This window comes from Ipomoea triloba, chromosome 9 (assembly GCF_003576645.1).
Source record: "Ipomoea triloba cultivar NCNSP0323 chromosome 9, ASM357664v1".
NCBI classification, from domain to species: domain Eukaryota; kingdom Viridiplantae; phylum Streptophyta; class Magnoliopsida; order Solanales; family Convolvulaceae; genus Ipomoea; species Ipomoea triloba.
In genome coordinates this window covers 30,348,525-30,362,914 of record NC_044924.1, presented here as the reverse complement: position 1 = coordinate 30,362,914, position 14,390 = coordinate 30,348,525, and the positions used below count along the sequence as shown (strand labels likewise).

The 14,390-nt window shown below is 32.8% G+C and overlaps 1 protein-coding gene across 1 annotated transcript; it reads left to right on the top strand.

Annotated features, from left to right (window-relative positions):
* Positions 1–9,143: 9,143 nt before the first annotated feature.
* On the top strand, positions 9,144–14,279 carry LOC116030199 (GATA transcription factor 26-like). Its single transcript, XM_031272370.1, has 6 exons — positions 9,144–9,684; positions 11,311–11,676; positions 12,225–12,660; positions 12,929–13,001; positions 13,415–13,526; positions 13,721–14,279. The coding sequence occupies exons 1-6, from the start codon at positions 9,645–9,647 to the stop codon at positions 13,993–13,995; spliced, it is 1,302 nt and encodes a 433-aa protein (XP_031128230.1). The 5' UTR covers positions 9,144–9,644; the 3' UTR covers positions 13,996–14,279.
* The last annotated feature ends 111 nt before the right edge of the window (positions 14,280–14,390 follow it).

Sequence of the window (14,390 nt, the reverse complement as noted above, 5' to 3'; positions counted from 1 at the left end):
TTTTTTTTTTTTTTTTTTTTTTTTTTTTTTCTTTCTTTTTTCTTTCTGTTCTTTTTATTTTTTTAAACATATCTGTTGCACCAATATAATGCCACATCATTGTGCTATACAAGTTAGTGCCAACTAAAATGCCATATCACTTTTTATAAATTTTCACTAGGAGTTCTATTGCTAAATAAGCTAATTGTAATATTTTTATGAGTTGAGATGTTCAAATAGAATTTTTTTAAAAAAAATAATTTGATAACTTAATTACTATTTTTAAGAGTTTAGCGTTGATTTGACCATTATCCCTAATATATTTAACATGATGTACTTGCATGCAATCCACTTTCGGAAAATTTAGAATAAAGAAACGAATTTATTTCATTGGCTATGCTAGAGATTATGTCTTCCTAAGCTTGTAAAGATTAGTGTTTCCATTCAATCCACACTCAACAAAAATAAAATAGTGGCACACACAATTTTATGAGGTTGATCATGATCTAAATTAAATATTATGTGTGCCAATGACCCTAAGTTAAGGACATTTCATAATTTTATAGTTGGTTAAATTTAAAAATACATAGAGATGTAATGTACACATTTTTTTTTATTTTTTTTTTGTGACGAGAGTAATCTGCAATCACTATTTGAGATTTTTACTGTATAATTTTTTGTTGCTTAAACACCCATGAATCGAGTTGCATTCTATCTTTAGGGTGAGACGAGGAATGTATCATACCCTTGATTTCCAACTCTATTGAATTAATGTTCATTTATATTATATTGGATGTTTATTTCTAATATATATTGTCAAAATTTGTCATTCGGTGGAGTCGGGCGAGGTGGTCCTAAATATGCTAGCTCGCCTTGCCCCCTTCAAGGCCTGCAAGCCATGGTGGACCACATTGTCAAATTCTTTTAAATTTTTTTTATTTAATTAAAAATTCATTCAAAAGGTTAATAATTTCATAATAAAAAGCCTAGATAGTTAAGAAAATTATTAATACAAAATTTTAAAGTCAATAATCAGCATATATAATCTAAAAATGAAATCAATATAAAGTTTAAAAACTCTAAATATTAGAATTCAAACAGAAAATTAATTTTTAATAGTATTATTAATATTGAGTTATTGACTAGTCAGCTCACCCGCGAATGGGTAGACCTCTAAATCCTCAACTAGCTACGTTTGGACAACTCTACTTATTTAAGTTGAATTACATGTTCATTACTCTGTATATTTTAAATGTTTGCTTTATTTATTTATTTTCATTTAAATGAGTTTCATATTTGAAATAGAAAATAATAAACTAGAATGTGTGTGTATAATCATGACCATATGAAAACTAGGCTATTTTTTGTGAGAAGTGTGAATTAATCTGATTCATCCATTTATGAAAATCAATTGCTAGAAAAAAAAAAAAAGAAAATGGGAGGATTCGACTTCATAAATATCATGAACTTTAAAAGTTTGTAATATTTATGAAATTGACCCTAACATTTTTTTTCATTATTTTTCAACTGTTAAATCAACTAGGTCGGTAGCTAAGATTTGTCCGCTATATATGAAATTGATCATGATATTTTTTCTTTTATTTTCTAACCGTTACATCTACTAGATCGATGTCTAACATTTGTCCATAAAAAGCTTTGTTCTCAAGGGAGTCAAACTACACACACACAAGAGTACTCTCTTGTGCACCGGACTTAATTGAGAAAGTATTAACCAATGACTATGATTGAACTTATGACCTTCAAGTATAAGATGAGAATTATGATCACTCGGTCACCCTTTCGTGACGGAATGAATATATTTTCTTAGCTTTAGAAAAAGGGAAATATAACAATTGTCATGGGGGGCCTCTCACGTTTTTCTCAGCCAAGAAAATGGGCATACATGAAACCCAACTAATAGGTCATCTTAGCCGACCAAATTGAACTCTTTATTTTTAATTTTTTTTCCCTATATTATTGTTTCCCATCACTTTCAATTTACTCTTTTTTTTTTCTTTTTTTTTTTTTTTTCTCTTCCTGATCTTCCTTTTTATTTATTTATTATATCTTTAATTAGTTGTTTATTACTTTGTGTTCCTAATTCTTTAGTATCGAAAACATTATTTTGAATCAAATCGTTTTAAACTAAATAATATAGTTTATGATTAATTCGTCACAACCTTTCATTTTGTTCAGTACTAACAGTGAGAACTTTAAGACTAGTAATGAATGTATAGGATTGTTCAAATGCCTATTGTTTTTTTTTTCTTCACAAAATCAAACTTTTAGCTTCAGGTACAGACTTTAAAAATTCTACAATCTGCATATGTTATACAATATACGCAAAAAAGTTTATACAACAAACACAAAAAGTTTTTTTTTTTTTTTTGTACTAGTGATTGACACTAATACTATTTGCTACTCCGTATTAAATAAATGGGAACCAAATACATTTGTTAGGGATGAATTAACCCTACCCCCGCCAATATGTTTATGACTTTATGCTATCAATTGGTGTTGAACTTTTTTTTTTTTTTTTTTTTTTGAAATAAGAACTCTTAACAACCATCATTATCAATGTCACAATATCTAGCTTATTGGGAAAAAAATCTACCAAAATCATTACTTAATGCCTATCGGGATAGCTTAAGTGGTCGACTAATCAACAAACCCTATTAGAACCTGAAGAGTCATTGGAGGACTTTGACCAATCAAGTAATCAATGGTGGTAAAGACATTTTGTGCGCAGAAGTGTACATGCGGCCGTAGGGACCTTGAATCATGATGTGGCATTGCTATGCTGTATTTACAAGTTTTAGAAAATAAAAGTAATTTCTGTGGTCAAGTGGCATAGCTGTGGCCCTCCAAGTGAGAGGTCACAGGTTCGATCCCTAGTGGGGGTGTTGGCTCGTTGCCCTTCAGTAGGGCACTCTAACAGAATCAACGGTATTCAAAAAGAAAATACAAGTAATTTTTATTCATTAATCACTTTTGAGTTAACTGATCTCACGACAAATTAATCAGATCATGAAAAAGAGTTTATGTAGTAATTAAATACCTCACACCAATAAGTGAATTATTTTTATGGAGTATTATTTTTTACGAGACCAATAAGTGAATTATTAAGTAGTGGTTTTTGCAAGGGGCCGGAATATAGTACGCTTCTATTTTATATTCATTTGTTACACATAAATATATAAATATTTTTTTTGAGTACTATTGAGTATTGACTCTGTATCTTTGTTACAATGTAGCATCTGTTTATATATACTTTCTCAATCTATTAAAACACAAAGAGTCTGTGACCTCTCATCTAAATATAATTGACTAATTTAAATACAAATTAATTGGAATAAACTAGCTAGACAATAATATAATACAAAACTTGCCATCAAAAGAAAATATAATCCATGTACAATTTTCCAAATTGTTTTGCTATTAAGCCGAAAATTTTGAAACCCTTTAAGGTATTGGTCATTGGTTGCTTCACCCTTGTGGGGGTTAAGAATTATATAATATTATTGTGTTGTATGTACTGTCAAATGCATTGACTAAGTTTTTGAATCCAACCAGAGTGGAAGGTGATGAATTTGGTTTCTAGGTGGACCAAAACTTCTTAATCATGGTTCATGTTCTGATGTGAATTTTATTGTATGCACATCCCATCAAAATTATATATTTTTTAAAGGAAATTTATATTAATTAAACTATACTTTATTAATTATTAGCTAATCAGAAATAATTTATTAATTAATCAAGTATTTTGTAATCTCATGTTTATGTTGACAGAATTATTAAACAAATACTACTGATTAATATAATATTTCTTTTCACCTGCAGACTTGATTGACCTCTTATTTTTCTTGACTTCAATAACTCGTCCACTTAAATATAACTTTATCGTCAAGACTTAATATATAGGAGTAGAAGGATAAATTTTGTTGTTGGTTTAAAATGTGAAAACATTAAAATTGGAATTAGTTGTATGTATGTTGTCATGTTAAATGTGTTGTTTACAACTCTTGGGGGGGGGGGGGGGTGGGGAAATTAAAATAATATAATGTAGCTTAGGTTTAGGGATCAAGTCTAACACTTTGGTCAAGTGACTAAATCTGGTAAAATATGGGCACTCCTGCCTTGGTGTCATGGGGACATGGGGTACCATTCAACACATGGAAAGTGACATTAATGACAAGTGAACACTCCAACTTCATAAATATTATCATAATAGCATGCTAGGTGGTGGCTACCTAATGACTTTTTGGTTGAATATAGGTTTCCAGAGGTTCATGGCAGGAATTGAATTCTCACCATTTTGCTAGAAGTAAGACTTAATTAAGTGATATTTCTGCCAAAGACCTTGTGGTCTAGTATTCGATGTCCCAGTTTACACTCCCACATGAATGATGGGAGTGGGTTCGAACCTGGAGACAACTGTTGGAACAGATACTATATTGTAAATTAAGTGATATTTCTCATTCATTAGACCAATGTTTTGAAAATAATATTCTGATTTTTAATTAACAATGAATGTAACATGTTAATTTCATTAATGTGTGTTACTTTTGTACAAATAACATTTCACTTATAATTGGTATAAGCGATTCTTATTAGTGTATAACATATTGTAATTTTTTTTAAAACTATTTTATACATTAACAAAAGTATAAAAAAAATGAAACAACCAAACTAAACTAAATAACCATCCTCCAAAGCACAACTCTCAAAACATTTAGTAATAAATTTCCCCTATTCTCTCCATGAAAATATGATACATGTGCTGTCAGGGTAGTTCAAGTGGTTGACTAATCAACGTTTAGTTTTGCTTCCAATTGTAGGATTGGGATTCAAATACCATTAAAAACCTTGATGAGTCATTAGAGAATTTGACCAATCAGTGGTGGTGATGAAGACCTCTTGTGGGCAGAAATGCATAGGTAATGGAACAATTTAGAATCATTTGGATAACTCAATATTTACCACTTTCAAGGACCTCAAGACAAATTCATGGAGTCCAAAATATTATATGACAGAAGCCAGGAAGCATAGGCTGCAAAAAAAATAAAATAAAAAATGCAAATACCCAAAATCCAACCTTTACATACTAACTTCCTGCATCAAGCAAAAGAGGGGAATTCCCCATTATATATATCTTCTTCTTCTTTTTATCAAATGAAGGGGTACCTTTATCGTTTCTTTAGATAATTTTCACTATTACTTTTGAGTCAAGTTCCACCTTCACAATATGATAGTCTCTTTCATTTGCCAACAAAAGTCTCTTGCAAATTAATCCTCATAATTTTGTTATTAAATTATTTGTCTCTTATTTCCATCGTAAATTCAACCACCTCAACCATTAGCTAACACTTAATTCACACACACATATATATATAAAGAGTAGTATATGCTATTAATTTACTATTCATTTTTTAACACATCAATCTAGCTATATATTATATATGTATATCTTATTTTTTAATAATAAATTATATTATTGTTTCAAGTAAAAAAAAAAAAAAAAACTAATACAAACTGCACATATGGGTCATGAATAATATTATTGGGAATAAACATATTCTCGTTGCAAGCGGATATCTATTTCAGGGATGGGGACTATATTAGACTATTCATGATATAATTCTCAAGAATATATAGCATATTTTTGTAATGCTTAATTTGCTCCCGACTATTTTTGTTATATATTAAAATTTTATATAATAATAATAATAATAATAATAATAATAATTATTATTATTATTATTATTATTATTATTATATACTGACACGCATACACATTTATATATTATTTAGAATATGGGATTTATTTTTGAAAGTTTTATCTATTTTATTCTTTAAATCAATCAAACATTTGAATATAATTTCTAAAGCTTATTCCTTTCTATAACAATGATGGACTAAAATTCATATATGATATACTTTACTTATTCTATACCTTATGTAATAATATATTTATTCCTCTAAAACTCATTCCGTTATCCAAACATTTGAAGATGGCTGCAGTTTATTTGTTGAACAAATTTATAAAGGAATATTTTTTGTATTAATTGTGAAATGCATGATTGTGGACTTGAATTATCTACATATGTTAATTCCTTTATTCTCTGATTGATTTGTTAAGTGTGAAAATAATTAAACAATTTAATACTATAGTTATATTTATATGATACTATGTTTAGCTAATACCATACTACCAAATAGTATCATTAAAACAAAAGGTTTGAATGCATTTGGGATCTATTAGTCAGTTGAACACATCTCGTAATTCCTGTAATTTACCTCATCCATCAGTCTCTAGGACAGGAGCTAACACTTAAGTTTAGGGTTCAAACTTATTTATAAAAAAAAAATGAAAACGGACTTAAAACAAGGGAGACAAGCATGAAACAAGAACTCGATCTTGGTCAAAATGAAGCTAGTATTGTAGTACTTTCTCTGTCCCATTTTATTTGTCTGGTTCGATTAATGGGGCTTGACTGAAGTTATTTTTAATTCAATTTTTCATAATATTAAGTTTAGTATTAGTATATAAAATTTATATATTTAGAAACTATATTAAAAGTACTATTAAACACACAAAAAATCAAATTTAAAAATAATTAAAATTACTATGGAAAATAAGCAATGAAGAAATAGTTGTTTTGACCAATGATTAGTAAACAGAAAAAGTAAAATGAGATAGAGTGAGTATTATATTTAGTTAGGTTATTGACTTATTGTAGGGAGTATAATTTATTGATTATATTAGAGATATTTGTCAAATAGTTGATATTATAATTATAATAGTATTTATATACTTACCATTTTGATTACAAGATTAAGCATTCATTATATAAGAATTTTTTTTTTAAAAATATGAATACAAAGACTCATAATTAAAAAAAGCATAGTGCATTTAGTGCTACACTTCTTTACAAAAATCATTCCATAATATTTTATATTTAATTATTAAATTGCAGTGCGTTTCGTTGCAATGAGGGAATTAGGGAGAAAATGAATTGCAATTTCATGTGAGATAAATAAAGTGGAATTTAAATTTTAGTGTTTGGTTTGCAAAAATATAATTATTGAAAATTTCAATACTAGGGGGCATGAGATTATAATTTCGTGAAAATGAAGAAATTGTAATTTTGCGGAATTGCAATTCCTTCCAACTAAATGAAGGAATTTGTTTACCTGTAGAATTAGGTAGAAGTAAAATTATAATCCCTCAAACTAAATGAGCTGTTAATTCTTTATTAACATGTGATGAAATCACTCAATTCATGAAAAATTAAGATTTTTATAAAAAAAAAAAAAATTCCACAATAAAACTAAACATGAGTTAATTGCCGTTTTGGTCTCTCGACTATGGTGAAAGTACCAAATTGATCCTCGACTATCATTTTTGGCCGATTAAGTCCTCAAGTATTGATTTTGTGTTCGATATAGTCCTCTGTCAGTTTGGGTGTTAACTGGTCGTCTCCTTTGAGGGCATAATAGTACTTTCACTTTAAGCTTCTTGCAGAAAGACAAAGAAGGTAGAAACACACCGGAGATCTTGTTACTGCTCATTAACAGAGTTTCTAGCGAGCCCAGATTCTGAAGAATGGAATCAGGAAACGACCCTGATAAATTGTTGCTCGATAAATCAAGATTCTGGAGCCAAGAACACGCTAAGAAGGAAACAGTGATAGCCCTGGTGAGATTGTTATGTGAAAGCTTGAGGTCCAGAAGGGACCTACAAACATTCCCGAACTCCGCGCGGGATCCAACCGGTCAAAAGATTCGAAGAAATATCCAATCTCAGCAAGCCCTTCAGCTGCCCAAACTCTCTAGGAATCGGACCACTGAAATAATTGAAAACCAAAATCATCTCGGAGAGACCAGTACAGTTCCCAAACGCCACCAGGACAGGACAGAATCTGTGAACCGGTTCTCGGACAAATCAAGAAACGATAAAGAATCACATACCTCAATCCTCATCCTGGAGATCGAGTTGATGAGATTATTAAACGACATATCGAGATGCTGCAATTTTTCAGTGCAAAACAGGAAATTTACAAGCAGAGAACCGATGATGTGCAAAACAAGAAATTTACAAGCAGAGAACCGATGTTGCAACCAACGTTTACATGCTCAATATTGACAACTCTAACTGTTAACCCAGGGAACATATTGACAACTCTATGGCGAATACCACATATGATCGAGAAAAAAGTACCTATAATCACATGAAAACCATGAAAGCCAGTTGCTAAGAAAAAGGTAGAACCATAAATACTATCCGAAATAGTGAAGGGTGCTTGATAATATTCCATTCCTTGAAAGCCGGTGAATACTAGAGCCAGTGAAACGGTAGCTACTAAAGCGTAAACTGCTCGTTTTTCCTTCCCCGCGAGTATAGCATGATGAGCAGCGTAAACTGCTCGTTTTTCCTTCCCCGCGAGTATAGCATGATGAGCGCAAGTTACAGCAGCTCCGGATGAAGGGGTAATAAGGGTATTAAGAAAAGGGATTTCCGAAAACTCATTCATAGACAATCCCTTGTTCTCGGAAACATTAAGCGCAATTAACATATCCAGATAACCACTATTATGCCCTCAAAGGAGAGGGCAAGTTAACACCCAAACTAACAGAAGAGGAACATTTTCAACGACGAAAACGCTCGGAAACATTAAGGGCAATTAACATAACGACGAAAACGCTCGGAAACATTAAGGGCAATTAACATATCCAGATAACCACTATTATGCCTGCCCTCAAAGGAGAGGGCAAGTTAACACCCAAACTGACAAAGAGAGTTCACTTGCCAATTGAGCTACCCCATTGGGTTACTCCTAATCTAATGTTCGCTATTAAAGTTGTGCTAACATTTTTATTCAGATAAAGCAAATTAAGATTTATATTGTGCACTTTGTACAAAAAACTTTGGTTTATTAAGTTTATTCAACCCCTTCTAGATTTAATCTTGCCCATGACCAACAATATGTCTTTTATTGAGGGACTATAATCAATATTTTTAGAAACAATTATGAAATATAATTGCAAACAACTATAATTGAATGAATGAATTCACAAAATACAAATACATTAGGGGTCAAAAGTGCAATATTTTCATTTTAACTTCTTATATACAATACAACAAGAAGAGGTCATTTAGAAACAACCCACCAACACCTCTTTCCTTCCCCATTTCACCTTCCTTCCTCAACCATTTATTATTATTAGATTCCTGCAATGGTCTCTTTCCTTTTTCCATTGAATTGTACAGAAATTCTCAGCTAAAACTTTAACACCCCAATCTCAATCCCTTAATTACCTGTTCGTATTCAAGACTGATGTGTATATATATTTTTTAATTTTTTTTAAAAAAAATTTTAATTTCAGTTTTCAGTGGTTTTTCTGGGACTTTAAGATACAGACTCTTCCGGGTATTGTTGGGTTTTGGTATTTTTCTGCATAAACTCTGTATTGCAGAAAAAAGCCTTCAAACCCACTGTTCATATTTGCTGTAGAAAGGCTAAAGGAAAAAATCAAACTCATATTCGCATGTAAAAATATATAAATCTTCATTTTCTTTGGAAAAAATAGTTTTTTCTTTCTGAAGAGAGTATTTCTTTCTCCCTTTTTTTTTCGTTAAATTTAGGGGAAAAAAGTTCCTACATATGGGAAAGCAAGGACCTTGCTATCACTGTGGTGTTACAAGTGAGTTTGATTTTTTTTTTTTTCCCTTGTAAATATTTGAATATTCAAGAAACGATTGAGCATAATTTGATTATTCGCTTCTCGGGTCGGTCTTCTTTCTGTGTAAATGGATTTGAATGCTCAGATCAGTTGTTGAATTATGCAGCTTCATGCTTTGATACCCATATGGTACCTTGCTTTGGAACGGTGGAACTGAACAAAAATGTGTATTCTATCTGTTTTTGAGATCCGTTTATTGTATTATAGGGTTCATATATAACCATGACTACCCAAAAATCTCTGGGCCTGAATTTTGCAAAATTTTAAGAAGATTTGGAGTTCTGAACTTTCCTGTCTTCTCTGCTTAGCTAGGTGTATTGTACACTATGTGACTGGTAAAATTTGCAATGCAAATCAATACCATTTCCTCTCCCAAATGCAATGGGAAGTGTTTCTGAATGTATTGAATCATGCTTCTCTTCTCTAGGTTCATACTCTTCATAGTTTTGAAATTTCCTTTGTGGTAAATGTACATTCTTTGGCACATGAATCTACATTCTATTTGTACAGGATTAGTATCCTGATAAATTTTACAGCCATATAATTTAATTAGAGGGGTGACAGGACAATAATGCTTCCCAACTGTGGCTCGTGTTTCTTTGAACTGATGTTCGTGATTTACTTAAAATGAATGCTCTCTTCCAAAAATATTTAGTGGTTTAGGATTCATTCATTTCGTTTACTTCAGTGTCGTAATGGAGCTTCATGCCATTGTTGTCATTTCTAGGTGCAATCAACAAAACTAAAAAAATTTGTCATGTTTACTATCTCCTACCATTAAGTAGTACCCTCTACCTCCAACTTCATACCTTGCCGGTTTTGTTTCTGCCTTGTTTCAGCTATGTAATGGCCTTAACACATCTTGACTAGAATATAATCTTTGTTGTATTCAAACCGCATTCTGATAGAACACTTAGGCTACAATTATTTGCTGGATAAAATTGCTATGTCCTGCATTTGACTGGACCTTTCTTATTTTGATCTTATAGGTTCTGACTTCTCTTTATGAGAAATTCTCATTTCCTTCCCTTTTAAAGTTTTCTTTTAGATTGCTCTTATGTCTTGCGTTGGGATTCATCATGAGGTCCTTTCCCTAACTTAGTTGTCCATTTTAGCATGTCTGCTTTACAAGTATTTAAATTTTTGTGCCATTTGTATAGTGACTCTATCTGCAAGTGGTTTAAGAGCGCTTTGAGTGAACAGATTCTCTGATCATGAGTTTGCATTGCTAGTTAACATTAAATGCTCATCTCGACCAACCCATCTTTCCTTTTTGCAAGTTATGGAACGCACATTCCATACTTCCTCTTGTTGCAACGTTGCATGCTGAAGTATGAAAACATTAGCATTTTCTGCACATTCTAAAACATGTAGCATTCTGAAAGTATCAAAACCGTCAAAAAGAAAAAAAAATGATACTTGCCATGCTAGTGATATTTGCTGGTGTGGAAGAATCCACCTCATATTTCTTTGTTGAAAATATTACTTGTCTGTTACTCTCATTATTTTAGTCATATTCTTTTATGCCATTCATTCTTCCGTAAACTTGCCAGTCTGAATTGTTTCTGGCGGTTAATTTATGTTTAGGCACTCCACTTTGGCGTAATGGACCTCCAGAAAAGCCAGTTCTGTGCAATGCATGTGGCTCACGTTGGAGAACAAAAGGAACATTGGCAAACTATACTCCTTTGCATGCTAGGATTGATCCGGATGACTCTGAGAACTACAAGATTTCAAGGGTCAAAATCGTATCCAATAGAAACAAAGAAGAAAAGGTTATGAAACGGAAGCAAAACCATTTTTATTCTCAAGTAGGAATTCCTCCAGATTACAATCAGGGTTTACGCAAGGGTTTAGACGAGGATACAAGCAACAGGTCAAGTTCTGGTTCTGCTGTCTCTAACTCGGAGAGCTGTGCTGAATTTGGTGGTACTGAAGTAAGTGATTTAACAGGTTAGTTCTATATCTATGTAGCAGCTACAAAGTGGACCCCCATCTTTCTTATTTTTTGCCTTAAGCACAAAAATATTTTTTTTCCTTTCTTTATCCTAAGAATGTTTTTGTGTCATAGTTGGTTGCCATCTATTGATTGGCTTTTTTCATCGCTTTGCCCTTTTTATTTCGGTTATCACACGAAGTATAGCCTGTATAGACTAAAATTACTAATGCCAAACTAGCTGCTTATATATTTGATTCTTCATCTTTGATTGCTTAAATTGAAATTCATCTCCAATTAGTGCGCTAGATGAAGGCATTTTCTTCAGAAAATAAAAGAATCGGAGTAGAAACATGACCGCTTGACTATTTTCACTTTAGCCCTGATAACTTATTTAAAATAATTTTTTTAATAGTTTTGTGTGTGTGTGTGTCTATATATATATATATATATATATATATATATATTATAGTTTGGTACTTGTAATTTATATTGTTCCTGAAAATTTATTGAATGGTTTGAGTGACTTCTCGTTCAAACAGTTAACCATTGGTTGTGCTACCAGGTCCTACTCAACCTAATGTGTGGGATACAATGGTGCCTTCGAGGAAGAGAACATGTTTCACTCGCCCAAAGCCATCTCCAGTTGAGAAGCTCACCAAAGATCTATATACTATCTTACACGAACAACAGTCTTTGTTCCTCTCTGGATCTTCTGCCGAGGATTTGCTTCTTGAGAGTGATAAACCTATGGTCTCTGTCGAGATAGGTCATGGAAGTATGCTCATTCGGCATCCATCCTCTATAGGTCGAGAAGAAGAATCTGAAGCCAGCTCTTTATCAGTTGACAACAAGCAACTCACTGTAAACGAGGCATATTCCCCGTTGAGTACTCCTGTACATAACTATAATAAAAAGGGTGCCATCAATTCACAAGATGCGGGGGCCGAGAGAGTCAGGAAGCCTACTGGACTAGGAATGGAACTAGAACTAGTGAAAAGGTAGTAATCAATAATCTTGGATAAAAACATGCTAAGAAACTTGCTGCTTTCTATTTTCTAAGTTATTAAAAATATTAGATACAAGAATCACCTGCTATACTGAATATGGCAACAAGAGCCGGCTAAAGAAGTGTGATTCTGGATATCTATGCCATGTAATTCCTTGATGGGTGCCTCACAATTCAGATGCTCTCATTTCTCACATCTCTGGAATTCAAGGTTTTCGTCAGTTACTTTTGATATTGTCTAATACGATTTTAAATTTCAGGGATAAGGATCAATTTGAAGAATTTCAGATTCTTGGGCATCTTGATTCACCTTTGCATTATATAGACCTGAAAGTAAGTATCAGGTGCCTTTTTTTGTGACGTGCTAACATTGCTGAACTTGTTTTAATGATTTCCAAGAATGCTCCTCCGCTTAATGTTTACCTTTTTGTTCTCGACCTTTCAGTTTAGTGTGCAGTTTGTGCCTTTTGTCAATTAGTCAAAATAAGCCAAATTATTGACACGAGCAGCATTATAGATAATTTTCCTTCTGTTTTGTCACTCTCTTGTTTCATTTTCCCCATCTGTGTATACTTCGCTTTCAAGTTTCTAGGTATAAAGAGCATAGCTGAATATTCGTTTTGAACTTTATAGACTTGGAAGAATATCATTTCAGAAGTTCTTGAATTGCTTTATTAAGCACTTGTCTACCCAATCGGGATTTTGCTCACTACAGAATTAGCTCAACATATTTTACTGCTTTTTAGGACGCAAAGTATAAAAGCAGCAGCAGTTGCTATGAAGTTGCTGGAGGGCCCAGTGACGTTGGCTCGGTAAATGTTAAAAGATCACGAGATGGGCAGGATCAGAAGCCTTCAGGTCTGCAATGTTTATTTTTTTACTCTCTTACATTACAGAAATGAGGAATATTATTCTGTGTTTCTAGCAAACTTGAATTGAAGAAAGGATAATACGAGGCTACAAACCATATAAGAGAAACTCACGAGCTCCTGAACACTTTTAACAGTATTGATGTAGAAAAAAGTGTGTTTAATGCTTTCCCTTTCGTCCAGGAGCAAAGGCGGTGATGAAGAGTCCCATAAGGGTGACGATTAAAGGTGCCTATGAACACAAGGAACTAGTAGAGACCGATGGCATTTGCTTCAGCCCAAAACATCTTTTTGCATTGCCTCCCGATAATAGTTCCCTTGTGCTGGACTCCTTCGGTTTTGCAACCGAGAGTTCTGATCAGGACTTGCTGCTTGACGTGCCATCCAACAGCTCCTTCCCTCAAGCGGAACTGCTAGCTGACAGCCAGTTTCGGTGCCCAAGCGACCGAAACTTCTGACCCGGCCCGGACTTGCTGCTGCACGAGCCATCCTTCCCTCGGGCAGAACTACTAGCAGACAGCCGGTTTCAGTGCCCTAGCAACAACCGCTAGTAGAGTAGCCGTGTGCCCAAATCTTGTACATCCCTTGGAAATACAGCTGAACAGATCGATCTGAATTCATCGTTAGATCTATCGAGAAGTAAATCCCCCTTCAAAGCTCAAACTACACGATTACACAGACAGTTATTTTGCAAAATATGCAGATAATCTTCCAGTAAGGATATGGTGGTTTCCCTCTTGCCCTTTTTCCTTTTCTTCCTTTTGGCCATTTCAAATCAAATTTTGGAATATTATGGAATGGGTGTGGTTGCTTGGTTTTCTTTTCTAAAACAAAAAAAAAAAAAAAAAAAAAA